Source organism: Sphaeramia orbicularis, chromosome 1, assembly GCF_902148855.1.
Source record: "Sphaeramia orbicularis chromosome 1, fSphaOr1.1, whole genome shotgun sequence".
In the NCBI taxonomy this organism is placed as follows: domain Eukaryota; kingdom Metazoa; phylum Chordata; class Actinopteri; order Kurtiformes; family Apogonidae; genus Sphaeramia; species Sphaeramia orbicularis.
The window spans coordinates 55,361,384-55,387,726 of NC_043957.1; the positions used below are offsets into that span (position 1 = coordinate 55,361,384).

Consider the following 26,343-nt stretch of genomic DNA (forward strand, 5'->3'; position numbering starts at 1 on the left):
AAGAAAACCGCCATTACGAGAAATGTGATTTTCGTGAATAACTACTGAACTAATAAGGACATAATTATGAATCCAGTTGCTAATGGTATGTTTTCATGGTCAAGGAATCTTAAAATATAGGTAAAATAAATATGGGACTAATATTTATGGTGGAAATCACAATATGGGGGAATTGTGCAAATCTCATGCAATTTGACTCAGGGATTTACAATGGGGTGTTCTATCAAATGGCAAAGACTGATCTGGATCTTTCAAAAAGTTATGGACAGATTTGGATGAAAATTTCAGGAAATATTGATACTGGCACAAGGAACAAATGATTAAATTTTGGTGGTGATGGGGGGGGGGGGGGGGGCACTGATCTGCCTTGGCGGAGGTCTGCGCTCTCAGAGTGCTTTTCTAGTTATGTGCAGGCGTTCAGCAGAATTGTTTGGGGTTAATGTGTATATGGCAATATTTATTGTCCTTTTTGTGTTTGTTTGTTTTTTTATTTTTGTTGAGGTGCACCAGAAGTGCCATAGGCCCAACAATGCCTTACCTGTTCATCTACAATAGTAGGTGGCTCTTTCACCGTTAAACTACATCTTACTTGTCAAATTGAATGCACTTCCTGTGCTCTTTAATTTCACTGAGTAAACATCTTGCCAGTCCTCTAACCACAATACATCATTACATGATAATTCAGCATGAATTACAGTCAATTCAAAATGTTGAGTAAATGTAGCAGATATGTTTTGTTAAAAATAATACCCTAATTTTCAGTTGCATCTATTTAATATTTAAATTGCATCTGCTTTTTGAGTGGTTTGAACTTAGGGTTAGGGTTATATCGACTCAGTTTTATATTTCATGGTCCTCAATTTAGTTATTCAGATCTGCTTCAATTTTTTAATTCCATGTGCTTAATTCATAAGGTAAATCTAAATGATTTCACAGCATTCAAATTTACTCAATATTTTTGAGTGTAAAAATGTTACACAGATTAAACTGAGTAGAGCATAGTTAGAGTTTTTAGAGTGTACCACACTTTTTGTTTAAAGGTGCGGGAGACTTTTGTGACCAATTTTTCATCAAATCTGTCAAACCTCAGTCATCGGTTAAGTATCATGAATCTGTAAGTCTTTCTGTGATTACTCACCTGAATCTCTTGCATTACGGTGAACAATTTCTTAGTTCCATCCACTATAAACAAACGTGTTTACAAACAGAGCTGGGAGGTAACTTGGGCATCTTCGGAATTTTGTTGCGACGTGCATTGTGGGAAGCAGAGGTTCACGCAGCTGCCTGACAGCGGTAGCGCATCCATATGATATTTTATGAATGAAACAAACACGACGCGGAAACGGCTGGAGGAATATGCATAGAGGGAAGGGAGCTCCTGCTGTTTCTGCGACGTGTCTGTTCTCGCTGCTGCTGTCAGGTGGCTGCTAGACTTACAGATTCATGATACTGAGGATATGACTGAGGTTTTACAGATCTGATGAAAAATTGGTCACGAAAGTCCTCTGCATCTTTAAGGGAACAGGCCTCGTTCTCTGAAAAAGAGAACATTTTCTTGAAGGCCTCTGCAGGCAGAGCTCCACATCACATGGGACATCCAGAGTTAGTGAAATCTGCTACTGTTTGAAACTATATCTTTGGAAAATATCCACTTTATTTATAATTAGATAAAGTTCTGGGTTGAGTTCTGCAGACAACAGGGACTGACTGTCGCTAACACACAAAAGTACATTTATCAATAAGTACAGACAACAGCAAGTAAAACCAGTTCTGAGATTCAGACACATCTGTGCATCCTTTAACAAGAGCTGATGATCGATTTTTACATAACACACTAGTTGCTTTTGATGCCTTTAATTGTCTTTTTTTTTGCGTGTATGTATGTTCTTGCTCAATCCAGTGAGGTCGGTTTGTTAATTAAAGGGGTTAAGGGTTGTGTCATGCAGTTACTGTTATTGTTGTTGCGTTGTCATCACCAAGAGAAAACTGATACTCCTACATGTGTTTTCTGGTTATAAATAACAGCACTTAGCTCCAAGAGGCTGTTACATGTGGCCAATAGCATGTTGGTGTTATCCCACAGCATTTTTTTTTTTTTTTATTATTATGCAACTCACAGGTTAATTTTTTCTGGATTCATGTCTGATGTTAAATGAAAACACATACTACAGAAGGGAGGCTCTCTGACCTTCTACAGGACCCTAGGTATGCACAAACTCACTCTGGTAAAATTTTTTCCATTTAATTTTGCTTAATTTTCCTGTTTAATTTATTTTCTCAGCACAACCCATTACTTCACTTTAAATTACAATAAAAAAAATCTCTGTACTGTATTTTGGTTCAAGTTATATTATTGTTATAAAACATAACACTATGAATTTGTTTAGTTAAGTATAAAATTTTTTCTTCCAGTAATAGAAAATCCCCCTCGGGTTTGGCACTGTACAATAAATGATGGAAATGTAACAAAACAGTGTTAAGGTAGTGGCTGTACAGAATGTGAAAACAATTTTCCTGTGAAGGAACAAATAAACCTATCTATCTATCTATCTATCTATCTATCTATCTATCTATCTATCTATCTATCTATCTATCTATCTATCTATCTATCTATCTATCTATCTATACTAAAAAAAATCTGTAATTTAACAGAATTTTCACTGTTTATTTTACAGATTTTTCCTGTATTTTTAAGATACAGGAAAATATCAACGAAATTACAAAAACAGACTGATTTTACATGTCAGATGTAAAATAACATGAAAAAACTATAACTGAATAACCATAAAATTTCCATTTTTTAAAATATTTTTTTTCTTTCTTCACAGAAAAATGCAGTTAAAATCCATCTGCAAAAGTTTCATAATTTCACAAATATTTCTTTTCTATTTATGAGATTAAACTGTTAATTTCAAGTTTAATACTGCAAAAAAATAAAATAAAATGAGATAAAATTACTGACAATTAACTGTAAAAGAAGTATTTGTTCTGTAAGTTTAACAAGACTTGTTTGTTAATTGACAAATATCTTGTGTAATTACAGGAGGTTTCACAACAAAAATGTTGAATAAATGTATTTTTGTGAATGTATAACATGTATAAGCACTGATAAACTGTCCAAATACAGTTTTTATCAGTGGACTGTACAACTTTGTCTTATTGAAAATTATTTCTATATATATTTATAGATAATTTGATTGTTTTAATACATGTAAATATTATTTATTAAACATTAAAAAGTCCAAAGAAATATGCAAAATCTCATGTAAAGTTAGGGCAAAAAACTGTATTTTAATTATGGAAAATTATCGTATTTTTATGAGATGGTTATTTCCCGTTATTTAACAGTATTTTTTCGGCACCCCTGCTGCTGGAATAATACCGTTTTTTTTTGTTTCCTTTTTTTTTTTTTTACAGTCTTATCTATCTATCTATCTATCTATCTATCTATCTATCTATCTATCTATCTATCTATCTATCTATCTATCTATCTATCTATCTATCTATCTATCTATCTATCTATCTATCTATCTATCTATCTATCTATCTATCTATTATTCTTGAATATGTGCTAACTTGACTGCAATTCTTTCTACTCTTGAAAACTTCCTTAACTTAAAAAGGGCCTTCAAATATCACAAAACTATTTACATGTGCACGTATGTTTTAAATCCAGCCACTATTTTAACTTGAAAGTTGCAGGTTAAAATGGCCATCTGTGAAAAGCCCACCAGCGTGACCCCAGCTCCGTCAGCATTTCATGTAAGTCACAGTTTGTAAAGACCATGCAGTGAAACAACAGGGAGTTAGTGTTAGCAGCCTTCCTTTACTCTGCATGAGTTTGTCTGAACATTTCTGTAGCATGTAGCAACAAAACAACTGGCAAAAAAAAGTTAGTACCATGCAGCTTTGTGTTCTGATCAGTGGCGTCTTTCACACCCAGAACGGTAAGAAGTGAGGAAATATTAATGCAAGACAAAAGAGGGAAGGACACTGGGAATCCTTTCACTCCCACTTCAATCAATTGTCTTCCAGGCCAGTTTTTGGTCAGTTTTTGAGGCCTGAATTGATTGAAATGGAGGTGAAGTGGGTCTGTGTGGTGTGTGAAGGGGAGGGGGGGGGGGGGTTGTTCTGACCCCTGGGTGGTGGAGTTCTTTCTGCTGTAATAGACAGGCAGGGAGGGGGAAGAAAAGGTCTTGGCTCGGCTGCTCAGGGGCTGAGGGCCGACTATCATGTCCAGCCTGTGAAGGAAACACACATGCACACACAAATGTACGGACAGTAAAAGTGAAAAAGGACACACACAGGTGAAGACATGCATATACAAACTCACAATACAACACACTTACAGACAACTAGGGCAGTGGTTCCCATCCTTTTTTGGCTCATGACCCCATTTTAATATCACAAATTTCTGGCGACCCCAGACATTCAAAACTGAGAAGTGTTTTTTTTTTTGCTAAATTTAATTTGTTTTTGATCATGTAATAGTTTGCTATACTATGTTGCAAATAAATGTTAATTTTAGGCAAATTTAGTCTATATAATGTATATTATAATGGACGGAGGCAGTAAATCCAGGTGTAGATTACTGCACAAAATGAGAATTTGATTTTCCTTGGTCAGGATATGTACAGTCAGTCCAGCTGTGATTTACAAGGAGGACAATTAATACTGAACAAACAAGAACTGAAACTATGGATTATGAAAGAGCTGCAGCATCTGCACTGTAAAAAAAAATCTGTAATTCAACGAAATTTTCACTGTTTATTTTACAGATTTTCCTGTATTTTTAACATACAGGAAAACATCAATGAAATTACAAAAACAGACAGTGATTTTACACGTCAAATGTAAAATAACATGAAAAAACTGTAACTGTGAATAACCATAAAATTTCCATTTTTTAAAAGAATTTTTTTCTTTCTTCACAGAAAAATACAGTTAAAATACATTTGCAAATGTATCATAATTTCACAAATACTTCTTTTCTATTTATGAGATTGAACTGTTAATTTCAAGTTTAATACTGTAAAAAAAAATAATGAATCGAGATAAAATTACTGACAATTAACCATAAAAGAAGTATTTGTTCTGTAAGTTTAACAAGATTGGTTTGTTAATTGACAAATATCTTGTGTAATTATGGGAGGTTTCACAACAAAAATGTTGAATAAATGTGTTTTTGTGAATGTATAACATGTATAAGCGCTGATAAACTGTCTAAATACAGTTTTTATGGATTGTACAACTTAGTCTCATTGAAAATGTTATATGTATATATATATATATATATATATATATATATATATACACATACACACATATATATATAAATATATATATATATATATATATATATATGTAATTTGATTGTTTTAATACATGTAAATATTCTTTATTAAACATTAAAAAGTAAAAAAAAACATGCAAAATCTCATGTAAAGTTAGGGCAAAAAACTGTAATTTAATTATGGAAAATTACCGTATTTTTATGAGATAGTTATTTTCTGTTATTTTACAATATTTTTTCGGCACCCCTACTGCCAGAATATTACTAATTTTTCATTGTTTTTTTTTTTACAGTGTGAAACTGACCACAATGAACATTTGACAGATAAACAGAACCACAGTGCTTCAGTTTCAGCTTCAGACTTTGTCATGCCATTTATGTCTTGTCATTGTCTCTCTCAACCGACCATATATTTTTTATTAGTTAGCTGTTGTTGTATTTTCTAATCAATTACTGGAAATTTTCAGGCGACCGCATGTGGGGTCCCGACCCCAAGGTTGAAAAACACTGAACTAAGGTCACAGGTTTACATTCACTTTGGCTAAACAGTGATTAGTAACCATAGTTTAATTACATTTAGCCAAACTGGAGGTAAACCTCCAGCCTCAGCTGTACATGGGATGTAGTTACACAGGGTGTCCACACATATCAGACACTTCACATCTATGCCTTTTTCAACATTACTGCTTTGGTATTTCCTTACAAGAGCATTTCTTAGCCTGGACTGAGTGGAAAAAATATGCTACAACTACGGATGTAACGATATGAAAATTTCATATCACGGTTATTGTGACCAAAATTATCACAGTTATCATTATTATTATGGTATTGCTGAAATGTGCTCATAATGTTCAAAAAGTACTTATACACACACTGAAATAATTTAACCAAGTTGTGTTTTGAAAAAAAACAAAAACCAATAAAATAACTTGCACAAAGTACTTTCTGTTGCAGAAACATTAAAATATTAACATGTAATAAACACCGAACATACAAATGTGCATTAAAGATGGCACCTTATGGCCATAAGAGATATCTGCACTAGGGGAGGGAATTGATAGGATTTGATCAATATCAATACCTCCAGGAAATGAGCAGTACTGTGACTTTTCAAAGTGCGGTAATCAAACACAGTTATCATGATAATTAGAATTTAAACAGAAATACTAACCGTCAGAAATTTTACAGCGGTTTATCATTATACCAGTAATCGTTACATCCATAGCTATAACACTAGCCTTTAAACGAGGGAACTATGAAACTGGGGATAAAACGGACCAAAACCTGTTTAAATTAAGGTAGCGTCATGGTTTTTTCCACATCAAATAAAGTGTGTTCTTATTAATATGCAAAACACAACCTAAGTGGTCTTTTTCGTAAGTCCTAGGTGGCATTACGAAATCATTAATTCTCAATAAAACATTTAGAGCACAGGTGTCAAACATGTGGCCCGGGAGCCAAATCTGGCCCGCCAGAGGGTCCAGTCCGGCCCTTAGGATGAATTTGTGAAATGCAAAAATTACACTAAGATATTAACAATCCTTTTAGTTCAGGTTCCACATTCAGAACAATTCAATCTCAAGTGGGTCAAACCAGTACAATACTATATAATAATAATAATAATAATAATAATAATAATAATAATAATAATAATAATAATAATAATAATAATAATAATAATAATAATAATAATAATAATAATAATAATCACCTCTAAAATAAATAATAAATAAATAATAATCTCTAAATACTCACAACTCCAAATTTTTTCTCATAGTAAATGTAAATATTTTAATGTATTTACACTAAAACAAAGTATAATTTCACAAGAAATGGGAATAACCTGAAATATTCTAAGAGAAGTAAGTACGATGTTAACAATATTCTGCCTGATATTAAATGTTTTGTGTATTTGTAGTCCTGCTGTGATCTGTAAGTTCTAATGAACACAAGTAAATGATAAACTGAGGCAGAATATTGTTAAAATTACACTTATTGTCTCAGTTTGTTCATGTTATTCACATTGTTCGAAAGGATGCAAACATTTTCATGATTTAATTTTACTTTTTTCACAATAAAACATTGAGAAAATTTTGGAGTTGACATTACTTATATTTTATTGCGTTATTATTTTACTGGTTCGGCCCACTGCAGATCAAATTTAGCTGAAGGTGGCCCCTGAACTAAAATGAGTTTGACAGCCCTGGTTCAGACAAAGTTGTCTAAAACATGTTTGACTCTGGACACAGACCTTTGTTACTGGGAAAGTATTTTTCTGCTGGCCTTTATCTGTTGTAACTTAGTGGCTACCGGTAAGCTGAAGAATTCAAGTGTTACATGTTAAATGTCTAGTGAAGTTGATTTACAGCTAAAAACCAAGGTGCATTTTGCTCAAAATAAACACATGGTGATTTTTGTATTCACAGTATTTGTAATTCAAATGTGCAATAACTTGTTGTTACCTCTCAGTACTCTTATTACTATTATTATTATGACTTTTTTTGTAATACTCTATTTTACAAATGTGTATTTCTGCTTGTCTGTGCAATAACTGTTTTTTTTTATTGTTTTAGCTGTGTTTATGTTTTGTATCTGTCTTTTTTGTCATATCTTTATCTTTTTCTAACTCTGTGACTCAGGGAAACGCACAAGAATTCCAATGTACCTATACTGCTATGTTTCTGTGCAAATGGCAAATAAAGTCTATTCTATTCTATTCTATTCTATTCTATTTTTATTTTATTTTATTTTAATTTAATTTAACTTTATTTTATTCTATTCTATTTTTATTTTATTCTATTCTATTCTATTCTATTCTATTTTATTTTATTTTATTTTATTTTATTTTATCTTAATTTAATTTAATTTAATTTAATTTTATTTTATTTTATTTTATTTTATTTTATTTTATTGTGTTTTTAAACCATTCAAGCAGAACATCGACGGTCAATCACATCTGTCAGCCATTATGAGACACAGCAGACCACAAAGCTTTAAAACTGTACTCATGGAGGAATAATTTGCAGAAAGACAAGAGCACTTACCCAAATAAAATGGATGAGACAAGAATGTCGACTGGAAAAATACTGACTTAGTTCAGTGTAAGTCTATGGCAGGGGTGTCAAACTCATTTTTTTCAGGGGCCACATTCAGCCCAATTTGATCTCCAGCGGGTAGGACCAGTAAAATAATAATATAATAACCTATAAATAATGACAACTCCAAATTTTTTAGTGCAAAAAATAACATTCAATGATGAAATTATTTTTATTTTACACACTATCCAAACCAAAAAAATGTGAATAACCTGAAAAAAAATTAAAGAAATTTCTGAAGAAAAGCAAATACAGTTTTATCAATATTCTGCCTCAACTTATGATTTATTCATGTGCATTATAGATCAGATCTACCAAGGCACAAAACAGGTAGAATAAGGTTAAAATTACACTTATTTTTCTTTAGACATTTCAGGTTGTTCATATTTGTTCAGGTTATTGGCATTTTATTGTTAAAGGATATCATAATTTAATGTTCTTTACAATAAATTGGTGTTGCCATTATTTATAGGCATAATTTCACATTATTTTTCTCACATTAAACCAAGAACAACATGTGGAGTCATTATTTCTAGGTTATTATGCTATTATTTTTGAGTTTGATGTCCTTGACTATTAATATCTTCAGGGTAATTTTTGTATTTTGCACTTTGTAAATTCATCTCATGGGCCAGACTGGGACCTTTGGCGGGCTGGTTTTGGCCCCCGGGCCGCATGTTTGACACCTATGGTCTATGGGATCCAAGCTTTTTGGAGCAGCATCTACTGACTTCACCTCAGAGTCTGAACAGTATTCGACTCAGTTTTAGGTTTTAGGTTTTGTAATATCAGAAATGTGGACTCACACAGAAGACTTACTCAAAGGTTTTTATACGGCTGAAATGAAGACATGTTGAGCCTTTTAAGGACCTGTAGACACATGTGTGGTCAAAGGTCAGAGGTGAACATTCCTACCTGGTCTGTAGGCTCTTAATGCGACACAGCATGTCCAAGTGTCCTGCAGAGTACTGCTCGATCACATCCTTCACATCATACGGACGCAGTGTCTCCTTGAATTTCTTCTTGGCTACATGAAACTTCATTATCCTGCGTAAACAGCAGAGGAATTCATTGATCAACCACAAGGGGACACTCTGATACAGCTGGATGTGACTCATTCAAGACGAGCTATTTCCCAGACTTTGGTTAATCAGACCAAACAACCTTTTACTTTGGATGTTTATAACTGCCCTGTAAAAAAAAAAAAAAAAAAAAACTCGTCAAAAAACGGTATTATTCCAGCAGCAGGGGTGCCAAAAAAAATACTGTTAAATAACGGAAGATAACCATCTCATAAAAATACGGTAATTTTCCATAATTAAAATACCATTTCTTTGCCCTAACTGTACATGAGATTTTGCTTTTTTTTTTTTTTTTTTGACTTTTTAATGTTTAATAAAGAATATTTACATGTATTAAAACAATCAAATTACCTATAAATATATATATATATATATATATATATATATATATATATATATATATATATATATAGGGTGGGGAAGCAAAATTTACAATATTTTGAGGCAGGGATTGAAAGACAGTGTATGACCAATTAGTTTATTGAAAGTCATGAGAATTTATTTGCCACAAGAAAATGTCCGTAATAGAAAATGTTTTTATTCTATGTGTCCTCCTTCTTTCTCAATAACTGCCTTCACACGCTTCCTGAAACTTGCGCAAGTGTTCCTCAAATATTGGGGTGACAACTTCTCCCATTCTTCTTTAATAGTATCTTCCAGACTTTCTGGTAATAGTTTTGCTCATAGTCATTCTCTTCTTTCCATTATAAACAGTCTTTATGGACACTCCAACTATTTTTGAAATCTCCTTTGGTGTGACGAGTGCATTCAGCAAATCACACACTCTTTGACGTTTGCTTTCCTGATTACTCATATGGGCAAAAGTTTCTGAAAAGGTATGGATAATAGTGTTAGGTATGATTATGACATCAATATATGTTTGGTTTCAAAACAACTGACGTAGTGTCTGCTGAGAAAAAACAACTAAATGTTCAGTGTAAATTTTGCTTCCCCACCCTGTACATATAATATATATATATATTTATATATATATATATATATATATATACACACACACATATATATATATACACACACGAGGGCCGTTCAATAAGTTCATGGCCTCACCCAGAAATACTGGTTGTTATAATACAGGATGTTACATTCTTTTGTGATGGGATAGTGATGCTTGAACATCGATGGACCAAGTGCATTGCTGTAAATGGAGATTATGTTGAAAAATAAAATATAAATTATCAGTCTGTGTTGTTCTGTTCTGGGTGAGGCCATGAAGTTATTGAACGGCCCTCGTATGTATGTATATATATATATATATATATATATATATATATATATATATATATATATATATATAAGACTAAGAGAGACTAAGTTGTACAATCCACTGACTAAAAACTGTATTGGGACAGTTTATCAGTGCTTATACATGTTATACATTTACAAAAATACATTTATTCAACATTTTTGTTGTGAAACCTCCTGTAATTACACAAGATATTTGTCAATTAACAAACAAGTCTTGTTAAACTTACAGAACAAATACTTCTTTTATGATTAATTGTCAGTAATTTTATCTTGTTTTATGAAATTTTTTTTACAGTATTAAACTTGAAATTTACAGCTTAATCTCATGAATAGAAAAGAAATATTTGTGAAATTATGATACATTTGCAAATGCATTTTAACTGTATTTTTCTGTGAAAAAAGAAAAAAATGTCTTAAAAAATTGACAGTTTTTGGTTATTCACAGTTATAGTTTTCTCGTGTTATTTTACATTTGACAAGTAAAATCACAGTCTATTTTTGTAATTTCATTAATATTTTCCTGTATCTTAAAAATACAGGAAAAATCTGTGAAATAAACAGTGAAAATTCTGTTAAATTACAGATTGTTTTATACAGTGTGGTTAAAATGAGTAATTTCATGCCAACCACCTGTTGTTTTCATTTGAATGCAAATAACCAGATGTCTGAACATGATGTTTTTCACAGGATGTTGGAAAAAACATCCACAGAGCTGTTGTTGCTGCTTATATCAGCTGTGTGTGTGTGTGTGTGTGTGTGTGTGTGTGTGTGTGTGTGTAGGTGTGTGTGTGTGTGTGTGTGTGTGAGTGTGTTCAAAACTCACTTTGTAAAAGCTCTCTTGAAAATAGTTCACCTGTGCACCCCTGATGCCAAATACAAGGACATTCATTTCAATGTGACACTCAAATAAGTCCTCAGCTCAAGGACTCTGGATAGACAGGGTTTCAACAAGCTTTAAGTAACATGAAAGCAGATGGCTTCTTCTTAAAAGCCACTTATTTTTTCTCCATGATATTGGTTTAGCTTTATCATCCACAATAGGAGGTTCTAACAAAGCACAAGGGGACAAAATAGAACCAAAAATGGTAGAAATTAGTGGAGTTCCTGGGATTTCTATTGAAGGCTTTTGAACAAACATTTAGTTTTTTGATAAATAAACAAATTAGGTAAAATAATAATTCCAACTGAAAAGGAACCTCAGGATTATTTTAATGTGTGATCTCATGATTTAATCTGTGGGATTCCAGCAGGATTTGATTTAAGCTGCTTGTCTAGTGAGTGGGACAGGACAGGAAAAAAGTAGAAGTTTGAATTATAATATGCATTTTTCATATGCATAATGAATAATATGGATATTAAAGGTACGGGAGACTTTCATGACCAATTTTTCATCAAATCTGTCAAACCTCAAGTATCATAAATCTTTTAGTCTTTCTGTGATTACTCACCTGAATCTCTTGCATTACGGTGAACAGTTTTTTAGTGCCATCCACCAGAAACAAACCATACAAACCGAGCTGGGAGGTAACTCAGGCATCTTCAGAATTTTGCCGCGATGTGCATTGTGGGAAAGGGAGGTTCGCGCAGCTGCCTGACAGCAGCAGCGCAACCATATGGTATTATATGAATGAAACAAACACGACACGAAAACATCTGAAATGCGGAAACGGCTGGAGGAACATGCATAGAGCAGTGGTTCCCAACCTTTTTTGACCCCATTTTAACATCACAGATCTCAAGCAACCCCAGACATTCAAAACGGAGACTTTGTTTTTGTGAAAATTAATTTGTTTTTGATCATGTAAAAGTTTTCTATACTATGTTGCAAATAAACGTCAATTTTAGACGAAATTTAGTCTATATAATGTATATTATTTTGGACGGAGGCAGAAAAGTCAGGTGTAGATTACTGCACAAAGTGAGAGTTTGATTTTCCTTGGTCAGGATATGTACAGTCAGTCCAGTTTGGATTTACAAGGAGGACAATTAATACTGAACAAACAAGAACTCAAACTATGAATTATGAAAGAGCTGCAGCATCTGAAACTGACCACAATGAACATTTGACAGATAAACAGAACCACAGTGCTGCAGTTTCAGCTTCAGTTTGTCATGTCTTTTACGGATTGCGATTGTCTCTGTCAACTCACCATCTATTTTTATTAGTACATTATTTTGTTGCTTTTTTTTTATCAATTACTAGAAATTTCAGGCGACCCCATTTGAATTCCAGGTGACCCCACGTGGGGTCCCGACCCCAAGGTTGAAAAACACTGGCACAGAGGGAAGGGAGCTCCTGCCGTTTCCGCATCGTGTCTGTTCCAGGTGCCGCTGTAAAGTGGCTGCGCGAACCTCCCTTTCCCACAATGCACGTTGCGACAAAATTCCGAAGATGCCCGAGTTCCCTCCTGGCTCTGAATGTAAACACATGGTTTGTTTCTGGTGGATGGCACTAAGAAACTGTTCACCGTAATGAAAGAGATTCAGGTGAGTAATCACAGACAGACTTACAGATTCGTGATACTGAGGATATGACTGAGGTTTGACAGATTTGATGAAAAATTGGTCACGAAAGTCTCCTGCACCTTTAAGGTAAATTCCTTTCATTTGTGGAGAAAGAAAAGCCGTTGCAGTGATTTTTTAACAGTGATGCTGGTGTTTAAGTGCCAGCTGAGATTGTCAGTGATGGTGACACCAAGAAATTTAAAACTACTCACCATCTCAACCTCTGTGCTGTTTATGGTGAGAGAGAGATGGAATTCTGCATCATTATTACTCATATTAAGCTTTACAGTCTTATTTCCTAAAGCTGGGGTGTCAAACTCATTTTGGTTCAGGGGCCATATTTAGCCCAGTTTGATCTCAAGCAGGCCAGACCTGTATAATAATGACTTAATAACCTATAAATAATGACAAATCCAAGTTTTTCCTTATTGTTTTAGTACAAAAATCCCCTGGTTACATTATGAAAATATTTACATTTTACAAAAAGGATGTGAATAACCTGAAAAAACAGAAATTTCATTTGAAAAATTAGTGCAATTTTAACAATATTATGCCTCGACTTTTTATTTATACATGTACATTACACACAATGTGACATAAACATTTGGTAACAGGCAGAATATTATTAAAATTTTGGAGTTCGGAACTAAAATTTGAACAATTTCTGCAATATTGCATGTCTTATTATTAACACAACTACAGATCACAGTGGATCCATAAATGCACAAAACATTTAGTAACAGGTAGAATATTGTTAAAATTGCACATTCCGGGTTGTTCGTCTTTGTTTTTATTTATGTATTTATTATTTGCCTTTTATTGTGAAAGAATAGTTTTGTAAATGTTAATATTTTCACAGTGTAATGCTATTTTTTAACTTAAATTTTTTTCACTTAATTTTCCCAAAGAAAATTTGTCGTCATTATTTATGGGTTATTGTGTTGTTATTTTCACTGTAGATCACATTGGTCTGTATGTGGAACCTGAACCAAAAGGATTTGGACGACCTGGACTGTTCAGGTTCATTTTTACACTTTCATCCTGTGGGGCTGGAATGGAACCTTTGGCGGGCTGGATTTGGCCCCCGGGCCGCATGTTTGACACATGTATCTTAAAGGAAGATGTGACAGCTTGAATCTTTGTTATATGATCAGTCTACTGCAGTGTCAATACTTCCTCCGATTAGATTTCCTGGATCACATCACGGGATCCAACTACATCAACCAAAGATGTGCTAAAAATAATCTGGAAAAAAAAAAACAAAAACAGAGTCCTCCAGCCACTTTAATGCCCTGAGCCTGTTCAATCAGGAGGCCTTCTAGAAAGCAGCAATCAAGGTTTGTTGAAATGCAACCATTCCCAGAACAGGCTCTCACCTCACAGCTCTAATGACCGACTTGACTGACGGCAGCAGATCCTCCACAGAGATCTCACAGTGGCACCCCTTTTCATCGAAGCCATCCTCACCAGTCACATTGGAGTCAGCTGGAACACAGAAGATGAGTATTAGTCAGAATTTATTAATTACAGCACTTTACATCACAGACCTAATGAGTATGATCCCAAACAGTATGTCAACAATCCCAGTTTACAGGCAGTGATCCCATTTATAAAACTGTTTATAAAACTCGAGACTTATTAAGCAAAAAATGTTTGCATATGTTGTATTGTTCACTTGTAATGCCATATATGTCATACTGTGTGGAAATATGGGGCAATGTGTATGAGACTAATTTAGACCCAATAATTAAACTCCAAAAAAAAGCTATTAGAGTCATAAACAAAGCTGGTTATCTCCAATCAAGTAATCCACTTTTTGTAGAATCAGGTTTACTAAAATTTCTTGACATTGTATATTTAAAAACAATGGAATTTATGTTTCGCGTTAAAAGTAAACACCTTCCTTTTTGTATTCAGAAAATTTTTAAGTTAAGAGAAGGACATTATAATTTAAGAGGGATGTTTGTGTTTGAAAAATGTAAAGTAAGAACAAATGTTAAATATCACAGTGTTTCAGTTATTGGTGTCAAGCTATGGAACGAACTGAAGGATGAAGTGAAATTGTGTAGCTCACTGTTGAGTTTCAAAAAGAATTTAATTGGTCAAATTATGAAGGGCTATGAAAGTAATATGATTCCAAAATAACTTATTACACTGAATGTAGTATAATTTAAGTTTAAGTATTTATCTGCTGCAATTTAAGGTGTGGACATGGACTAAGGATGTAAATAGGAGAAGCAGAAATAAGCCTCCGGCTTCAGCTTCTTCCTTTTTCAGTTACAAAATGTGTTAATTTTATGTTTGTTTGTTTTTTTAATATGTAGGTGTTTTGTTTTGTTGTTTTTTTTTAATATGTATGTGTTTTGTATTTTGTATTTAACTGAAATAAACATTCATTCATTCATTCATTCATTTACCCTAAATATTTAATGTATTATTTTCTAGAACAAACACTATGTTAGGAATAATCATATTTCTTTCTCCGTGTTTGTGTTATCCCGTGCAAATATTCTATGGAAATTGTTCATTTAAAAAGAAGCTGAAAAGTCCTGTTTCAGTGTTTGTGCACTGATGCATTAAAACAGGGCTGTCAAACTCATTTTAGTTCAGTTCCACATTCAGCTAAATTAGATCTGCAGTGGGCCGAACTAGTAAAATAATAACACAATAATATATAAATGATGTCGACTCCAAACTTTTATCTATGGTTTAGAGTGAAAAAAATAAATTTACAGTATGAAAAGGTTTACATCTACTAACTATCCTTCCAAAAGATGTGAATAACATGAACAAATTGCAAAAATAAGTGTAATTTTAACAATATTCTGCCTCAGTTTATCATTTACACATATACATGATAACTTACAGATCACATTGGATCTACAAATACACAAAACATTTATTAACAGGCAGAATATTGTTAAAATTGTACATACTTCTCTCAAGACATTTCAGGTTGTTCATATTTGTTCAGGTTATTCACACTTTTTGCGAAATTATACATTGTTTTAGTGTAAATACATGAAAATATTTACATTTACAAAGAGAAAAATTTGGAGTTGTCATTATTTCTATGTTATTATGATAGTATTTTACTGGTCCTGCCCACTTTAGATTGAATTGGTCTGAATGTGGAGCCTGAACTAAAAGGATTGTTAATATCTTAGTGTAATTTTTGCATTTCACAAATTCGTCCCAAGGGCCGGAATGGACCCTTTGGCGGGCCAGATTTGGCCCCGGGCCGCATGTTTGACACCTGTGCGTTAAAGGTTCACTGTGTGATATTTAGTAAAATCCATTCATCTGTAGGTGGAGCTGGAGTTTGCGATCAGCTGAACCCCCCCATCTCCACTGCCTTCCTGTCTGTATATTATGTTTCTCTGTCGTGAATTTACTCTGAGCTTTGATGAACATCTGCATGGTCAATACTTTAAATACAGGAAATGACCTGCCTTTCACTGAAAAAAGATTGGAAAACTTTGCTTTTAACCTCCTCAGACCCAGCTATGGGTTTTCTGTCCACATTTGTGCACAGAGTTTCACAACTTTATACAAAAAAAAAAAAAAGAAAACTGTCCACCACAAAGGACGTTCCATAAAAATTTTAAAACTGCATCTGAAAAAACTGTTGCATCATGATGTTTCCAATATAGGCACTTATTTAATAAAAAACAAAAAAACTTGTACTTTGTACTTTAAGGTTTAAGAGGAGATAAATAACAACAACAGAAACAAAATAAAGAAATAAAACGTAACATTGTAACATCAGTATCGGACAAGAAACCTGCAATCACTGGAAGATGCAGATGAATCACATGAGTTAAAAGTTTACTGCATCAGAGTTTATTTAAAACAGGCACATCAATTCTTTGCTGTACAAAGTAAAAAAAAAAAACCTCATTAAAGTGTAAAAACATCTGCTCAACAGGCTGGACACGCTCCTGCACACAAACCACTCATTCTAAGGCAGGGGTGTCAACTTCACTTTAGTTCAGGGGCCACATCCTCCCAATATGATCTGAAGTGGGACCAGTGAAGTAATAATATAGTGATATATAAATAATGCCAGCTCCAAACATTTCGAAGTTTTTTATAGTGAAAAAAGGTAAAATTACATTATGGAAATGTTTACATCTATAAACTGTCCTTTTAAAAATGTGAATAACATGAACCATGAAAAAAAATTTAATTTATTAAGAAAAATAAGTGCAATTTTAACTATATTCTGCCTCTGCTTATCATTTGTAAATGTCCATTACAACTTACAGATCACAATGATCTGCAAATTTACAAAATATTTTAGTAACTGGCAGAAAAGTCGTAAAATTGCACTTACTTCTCTTAACACATTTCTAGTTTTTTATATTTTTTGTGAAAGGCTAGTTTGTAAATTTACACATTTTCATATAATTTCACTTTTTTTTTTTTTTTAACACTAAAACAGGAAACATTTGGAATTGTCATTATTTGTAGGTTTTTATGGTAGTATTTTACTGATCTGACCCACTTGAGACTAAAGTAGGGCTTTTTAGGAGCCCTAAAGTAAAATGATTGACTGTTAATATCTTCAGTGTCATTTTTGTATTTTACAAATTCATCCTACGGGTCGGATTGGACCCTTTGGCGGGCCGGTTTTGGCCCCCGGGCCGCATGTTTGACACCTGTGTTCTAAGGAAAAGAAAAAAATCTGCTTTTAGTGTGATTGTAATGAACATAATTATTCATCACATAATTCTAAATACGACATTCAATTCCTGCCATTTCTTCCTCCTAAATCCCTTTGAATCTAAAACAGTGGACACCATCACATTGATCCACAACTAGCACCAAAATCATTCTGCTGTTACAAATCCTGCACATGATCACAAACTCACCCCATGTCACAGACGAACGGCCATCATACAGTGTTAAACTTCCCCATTTCGCTCAGTAAAGGTCAGATATTCAGCTGAAGTGAATACATTTTTATGTGATAATGATTCAATTTATGGTTACAGTATGGCGTACCTATGTTTGTGAAGAACGTCCAGGAGGAACTTGCAGAAACCAGTGACCTAATGAAGAAGCTTTCACTCCCACAGCATTGAGTACATTTTTATAAACTCTCCAAATTCAATTAGAGTAATAGGTTAGGCTACCTTACCTTTGACAGTGTTGTGCAATACTTTTGTTTTATTCAGTTGTTGATCATTATTCATTGTTTTATTTTTGAAAGCCTTCATAATCCCATTTTAAGACTGTACTAGTGCTTTGTAAATAAATAAACTAACACAAATAATAGAGAGTATGCATGTGACGTCACCGCTAGCGGAAGTCACCGTGGTTCCGCCCACTGAGTGGCAGAAAGAGGGAGATGAGTGACAGCGTTGGCTTTGATACTGTCTAAACTGAAGAACAATATTTAATAAAAAATGGGGCAGAGCTGTTGTGCGATTGATTGTATGAACAGGTTCTTAAAGCAGTGGGAGCTATCGTTTTACAGACAGCGAAAGACAAAGAAAAGAGAAGGAGATGGATCCACAAATCCAGGAAACCAAACCTAGATCTGTGGATCCTGTTTGGTGTCAGCTAACATTCATTTATGCTGTATTTTTGGGTCCAATTATACCTTAAATTACATATTGCTTTGGCTAATGTTCCTTCTTAGTGCAGCTCTTGGTTTCATGATCAGATCTTTCATGGTTTTCGTCTTCATTTTGTGATTCTGAACCTTGTGCTCCTACATGATTAGTAAACTAACTGAAACTGAGGCTAACCCAGTTTTTCAAATACGGGGGAACTGGAGAATAAAGCTACGACAGAGTATTAGAGCCACATAAGAAAAACACTGGTCACTACGAGTATAAAGTCATAAAATGTTGATATAAAACCTGTAATTTTATGAGAATAAAGTCGAATACAAAAAGAATCACAATGTTATGAGAATAAAGTCGTAATTATAAAAAAAACCCTCATAATTTGACAAAAATGTCATTCGTTTATGAGATTAAAGTCGTCATATTGCGACAATAAAGCCATAATATTACAAGAATAATGTCGTAATTTAAAAACAAGTGGGAAAAATATCATAATTACCAGAATAAAGTCGTCCCCTGCTGGTCCACAGCAGTAGTATCTGTGTTGGATAAAGTACTGGATCTGAACTAGACTCAGTAAATCTGCTCAGTCCCAGTAGATCATGCATATATTCACTGGGGTCAGTCCACGGTCTACTGGAAATGACCTTTGGATCAGCTGGTTCTGGGCCCTAGTTTTGGACCCTTTGGATCAGCTGGTTCTGGGCCCTAGTTTTGGACCCTGGTTGTCAGTGATGATGAAACCATGTATATTAGTTTCAGGTCCAAATAGCGCTGACCCCCTCCCCCCTGGATCAGGTCTGGATCCTCCATTTGTGTCCACATGTCAGTGTTCATGGACCACTTGTTCTTTGGTCGCTCGTACAGATCCATGTCCAGTCCAACTGTCCTTCATTTAATTTCAGATTTCCCATTTTCCCTTTTCTCTGGCTGTGTTTACTGCTATACTCCGTCATGTTGAGCAGGTTGGTTTAAGACACTCAGTCTGACTTAGAGGGGCGTGGCCTGGGGGGGAAGTGACGTATGTGCGTACCCTCTATTGTTGATTTTGAAATGTTATGCTCTGTGAATATCTTGTCTGGGCTTGTGGTAGAGTATCTTGACTTGCTGGCAGGTGGTTATTTAAAGGCGTAATCATGTATGGGTTGTGGGTCTAAATTTTGGAGAAAGTCCAGAGCCTTTTTTTAGTCCCAGTCTGTCCCTGTTGCCAGTTTGTCAGTGACAGTACATGATCAGACAGAGCGTAACTACCCAGCTGACCAGTCTGGTTTTGGTTGCGTGCTTACTGGCTTGTCCTCATGCAGCTGGCCCACATGTCACCCCATATGTCTGCAGGAGTTTCCCACCCTCACCAGTTCACCCACAAACACCAAGTGGCTGTAACCCAGCAGGCCTTGCCAGGTCGGCACTGCCAGTCCAAAGCCAGGAAGTGCAAATTACCAGATTACCAAATTATCCACTGTTCTGTGGCCTGAATTAGTGGGTAAATCCAGTTCTCGTGGGTTTGGCTTTTATCCAGAATGCCTCAGATCAATGCACATGGTCAAACTGGAGCTCTTATCAAACTCCTGTCTAATTTTAAATAGTATGGGGGTGATCTACAGCAGTGGTTCTCAGTCTTTTTCTGTCGGGCCCCCCTTTTGGAGGATGAAAAATCTCCAGTCCCCCCTCAACCCCAACAACATTGTAACAGTGGTGCAATTATAACTTTTATTAAAAGAAACATCAATACTGTAACAATACTTTTAGCTTTTCCTTCAATTATTTGTTGCGCACATTAAAAGTAACTTCGATTTTTGTGTGAATAATACAAATAAACTCAACAAGACTGCTCCCTGAGATAATATTTTTCCAAATAAAAATAGAAAATGCGTAATTATCTTACAACTATGACAATAAAGTTCCTTTTTTTAGAACAACAAGCAAATTTTGGTGACAAAGACGAACATTTTAACAACATCAGTGGCTGCAGTGAGCCCGTTTATATTGCACATCTCAGAACATTAAAGTGCAAACTGTATAAACTGTGCAAAAACACAAACATTGCACATTTTTCTTTTCCAGTCAAATCCTGTCCTTTCTCCAAACCTAAACTCTTTGTCTAGTCTAGTAACAGATCACCATGGCAGTAGATTTGTTTGTTTTATGTCCCTAAAATGAGTCCAGGGTGCTCCAACGCTAAAACATTAGTTCCACCTGCTACATGATGTACTCTGAAAAAAAAAAAAAAAAAACACCCAGGAGTGATCCCATGCCCCCCATGTACCAGGTCCACTGAGCCTCGTCCCCTCACTGCTCCCCTGACCTTTGTTTCTTAAAACTGTAACCACCACAAACCCCTCAAAGCACTGAAGCAACCACTAAACTAAAAATAGTGTGTCAAGTGTACTCCTCTACATTAAAAGAATTATTGTATACTTTTTGCACAGTAGAACTTCTACTTGTAGTCAAATATTTTGGCTGTTTTTGAATACTTATGAATACTTATGATTTTGCGTTTCTCATTAAAAATCTGTTTACCTTGCCTTGTTTGGTATCATTTTTGTCAGCACAACCTCATCTGTGTGACTTTACTGTTATTTTTTCATTTTACCACACTGAATCTAAAATCAGACAAAAAAAAAGTGAAATCCTAGTAGGAAAAGTTAGATTCTTTACTGTTTTTCACCAAAAACATGTTGAACAAACCATTTTGATAACTTAAATGAACATAAATTAAAAAACTTAAAAAAGTTCTATTGTTATACTATTTACATGAAAATGCAGGCAGTGCCTCAGGGGTTCTTTTTTTTTTTTTTTTTTTTTAGCAAAACTACATACAACTATTTACAGAACAATCAGGTGTCACAAGATGTTAAAGTAGTGCACTTTTCCAACATGTGCAGTGACATGTTTTTTTTTTCCCCTACAAACGCTTCCCTTAGAAGCCTGTTTTTATTCCTGCACCAAACATGCACCAAACATGACAATACTGCAGGAAATTATCTTATTATTGTGTATCATGAGTCTAGTTTTACTTGGCCTTTCAGTTCAGTTGAATTCAGTATATTACTTTGACATCTGCACTTTCCATACAAGTTGAAATGAAGACTCAGTGAAGCTCCGTCTGCTGCTACATTATACTAAATCAGTTTGTGATTTGGATGCAAGGGCACGTCCAGGGACTCTGAAGTTTAAGACCAATTGGGTGATGTGTTGATACATGGCATGACCAATCCAAACGGAGAAATATTTTAAAAGTATTTCATCATCGCCACTATCATCATCAGCAGCAGCAGCAGCAGCAGCAGCATAATCATTATTTTTGCTTTAATAATAATATTGTGGAACTAGAAGAACAGTGAAGTATTAGTCTTGGTCGAGGTCTGCGCTCTTTTAAAATTCAGTGTGTGCTATGAGTGGCATATCCTAACCTTTACCTACTGTGGACACAAAGGTAGCAGAAGTACCTTGTTCCAGCCATCGTTTGCTGTTTACCATTTTACATAAGCTACTGATTAGCTTCAGCTCACCTGCCACCTCTTGCTCTCCCACTGCTCTTTGATAAAATATGTACATTTTCTCAATCATGCTAGTAGATAACAATAATGCACATTAATGTTGGAAAACTGGAAATAGAGGATGAGGATTTCTGTTTGGAATGTAACCTGCTCCATCAACATTTCATTCATACAATTCATTCTAAGGCAACAAGAACAATGATCATCGGTCTCTTGTAATTAGACACCAATGAAAACATACACTGTAAAAAAAATCTGTAATTTAACAGAATTTTCACTGTTTATTTTACATATTTTTCCTGTATTTTTAACATACAGGAAAATATCAATGAAATTACAAAAACAGACTGTGATTTTACATGTCAAATGTAAAATAACTTGAAAAAAACTAACTGTGAATACCCATAAAATTTCCATTTTTTTTTAAAGATTTTTTTTTTTTCCACAGAAAAATACAGTTAAAATACATTTGCAAATGTATAGTAATTTCACAAATATTTCTTTTCTATTTATGAGATTGAACTGTTAATTTAAAGTTTAATATTGTAAAAAAAAAAAAATAATAATAATAATACCAGATAAAATTACTGATAATTAACTGTAAAAGAAGTATTTGTTCTGTAACTTTAACAAGACTTGTTTGTTAATTGACAAATATCTTGTGTAATTACGGGAGGTTTCACAACAAAAATGTTGAATAAATGTGTTTTTGTGAATGTATAACATGTATAAGCACTGATAAACTGTCCAAATACAGTTTTTATCAGTGGATTGTACAACTTAGTCTCGTTGAAAATTATTTATGTATATATATATATATAGGTAATTTAATTGTTTTAATACATGTAAATATTCTTTAATAAACATTAAAAAGTAAAAAAAAAAAAAAAGCAAAATCTCATGTAAAGTTAGGGCAAAAAACTGTATTTTAATTCTGGAAAATCAACCGTATTTTTATGAGATGGTTATTTTCCGTTATTTAAGAGTATTTTTTCGGCACCCCTGCTGCCGGAATAATACTGTTTTTTTATGTTTTTTTTTTGTTTTTTTTTTACAGTGTAATTATGATTATCATAGTCAATTTCTGCAATTAAATCTCCTTAAAACATAATCCTTTTACATGTCAGATTTGATTTTCTATACTTACATAAGATGTCCACACTCACCATATATATCATATTTATTTAAGTTTAAATATCTTTAATAATATTGTTGAATTATGCCCATCCACACTAACGGAGATATTTTGCAAAAAAAAAAAAAAAGTTAATTTTCTTCATGTTTGGGTCTGTCATCCACACAGCATTTTAGGTTGCAAAAACTCAGATTTTTATAAAGACTTTCCAAAGTGAAGGTTTTTAGAAACCAGCCATTTCACTACTATGGGAACTATTTCCATCTTCCCATTGTGGATGTTTCACACAGCTCTGTACAATCAGTTGATAATTCTTACTTTACCACGTCACTCACCGTCCGTGGTGGAGCGGGATTGGCTCTTAAGGCGGAGTGAAGGTCTGAAGCGTGTGCGGTCGTTGAAACTCCAGCTCTTCTGTACCTTGGCGGGACTAGTGCCCTCCGTTCCCGCCTCAGCGACCGGAGAACGGCGGTCGTTCACTGAAGATGTCTGCCGGTTCTTGATGCTCTGACCTCGAGGGCTGGCCATCCTCACACGCTCCTTGAAGCTCAACTTTTGGCTGAAATTGGGTTGAAAAGTAGTGCCGAGGAGAGTTGAAGTAAGAATAAGAATAAGAATAAGAATAAGAATAAGAATAAGAATAAGAATAAGAATAAGAATAAGGGGATGATGATGTGAAGGAGTTACAGATCAGGACAGATTAATGATTCAGGTTTTCAGGCAGCATGTAAGGCATCTGTAAGTTTCAAGGTTATTATCGTTAACAAAAACTAACGAAATGACGAAAACTAGAATTGTAAAAACATTTTCGTTAACTGAAATAAATAAAAACTATAATTAAAAGAAAAAAACGATAACTAACTGAAACTGTGTTGTGTGTTTACAAAAATAACTAAAATATATACAAATTCTGGATAAAATTCCCTTTGTTTTCGTCTTTGTCAATATCGGATTGATATGAAATCGATTTATTTCCCTCAAGCAATTTTATCTGCTGGCACTATAAGATATTTAACAGTCCGTCACTTCTTGTCACTTGTCGTTTAGATGTCTTCTGGTCCCCACTCTACCTGGAAACATGGAGACTAAAGTTGGGAGAAAGCAGCAGAGTCCTGTCTGGGATTTATTTGAATTCGACGGTGAAGAAGAGAAAAGATATAAAGAAACTAAAACTAAACTAAAACTAAGCATTTAGAAAATAATGAAAACTAATAAAAACTAGTAAACCTGCTCTAAAAACTAATTAAAACTAACTGGATTAGAGAAAAAAAGTCAAAACTAAATAAAACTGAACTATAATGAAAAATCCAAAACTATTAGAACCTTGGTAAGTTTCTGACAAAATACTGCTGTTCATCTAGATCAGTGGTCCTCAACCTGTTTTGAACAAACACCCCATCACCTCATAATAATAATAATTCACTCATACATTCATTTTCTGAACCCACTTTATCCTCACTAGGGTCACGGGGGTCTCTTGGAGCCTATCCCAGCTACATAGGGGCAAAGGCGGGGTACACCCTGGACAAGTCGCCAGTTCATGGCAGGGCTGAACATATAGAGACAAACAATCACTGTCACATTCACACCTATGGGCAATTTAGATTAACCAATTAACCTATTAGTGCATGTGTTTGGATGGTGGGAGGAAGCCGGAGTACCCGGAAAGAACCCACACAGACACGAGGAGAACATGCAAACTCCACACAGAAAGGTCCCACCCCCGTCGACTGGTGTTGGAATCAAACCCAAGACCTCCTTGCTGTGAGGCACAAGTGCTAACCACTCCACCACCACCCAATAATAATAATAATAATGATAATAATAATAATAATAATAATAATAATAATAATAAAAGCATTAATAGTTATCTAAGTGTTACAAATGTTTTTAAGTAGCAGGCCTAGGCCTATACATATATTCTGGCATGCAGACCCAAATGCTGCTTGAATAGACAGTTGTCTCTTCATGATTATTAGACGTTAGTCCAGTTCAGATTTAACTACGTTTACCATATAAATGCTAGTTATAAATGGCATGTGTGCCAAGTAGGGTGAAGAACAGTGATCATTGAATAACAGTGACTAACGCCCCCCATTTGTGCCTGAGCACCCCTCTCTCAGCTTTCTCGTTCAAAACGCCCCGACGTTGTCCAAACGCCCCCTAAAGAGCAGTGCCACCCCCACTGAGAAACCTTAACCCTTTCATGCACGAATTATGAGAACCTTAGTCAAAATTTTTTTCTTCAGTGTTTAGCCATGAAAAAAAATATGCGATCGAGTTTTTTTTTCTATGGAGTTACAAAAATATCCATGCATTTAATTTTTGAAGTAAAGGAATGTGTTTAAAACCCAATATCAGAAAGTGATATGAAAACAATGAAATAAAAACATTTTTAATGCTGCTAATCTGATGTCTTCTCACATTTTAACATATTCTAATGCTAGTAATTACTCACTTCATGGAGATAATATGCAAAAAAAACCTTCTTGTCTAACAAATAACAATTGATTTACACTCAGACATGTAAGTGCAGATCAGGTTTATCAAGAACAGTAAAGTTACTGTAATGATCTGAATTACAGTGTATGGGATGGTGCATAAGTGTCCACTGTGTTGGCTGATATGGAACTAAAACAACAAAACCCATTAATATACAAGAGAACAGCTGGAGAAGAACTGTCCACTGGAGTGGACAGTGTATGAAAGGGTTAAAGGTGTGGGAGACTTTTGTGACCAATTTTTCATCAAATCTGTCAAACCTGTCATATCCTCAGTATCATGAATCTGTAAGTCTGTCTGTGATTACTCACCTGAATCTCTTGCATTACGGTGAACAATTTTGAGGTGTCATCCACCAGAAACAAACCATGTGTTTACAATCAGAGCCG

The 26,343-nt window shown here is 34.3% G+C and overlaps 1 protein-coding gene across 2 annotated transcripts in view; it reads right to left on the reverse strand.

Annotated features, from left to right (window-relative positions):
* kcnq5b (potassium voltage-gated channel, KQT-like subfamily, member 5b) overlaps nt 1–26,343 on the reverse strand; it is a 296,398-nt gene that overhangs the window by 4,960 nt on the left and 265,095 nt on the right. The window contains exons 10-13 of one of the 2 annotated variants that reach the window (XM_030142230.1): nt 23,788–24,011; nt 14,618–14,726; nt 9,304–9,435; nt 4,137–4,241 (exon numbers count right to left, since the gene is read on the reverse strand). In XM_030142230.1, the coding sequence (XP_029998090.1) occupies nt 4,137–4,241; nt 9,304–9,435; nt 14,618–14,726; nt 23,788–24,011 (570 nt within the window). The remainder of the gene's footprint in view (nt 1–4,136; nt 4,242–9,303; nt 9,436–14,617; nt 14,727–23,787; nt 24,012–26,343) is intronic. The other variant, XM_030142235.1, reaches the window with a different exon arrangement.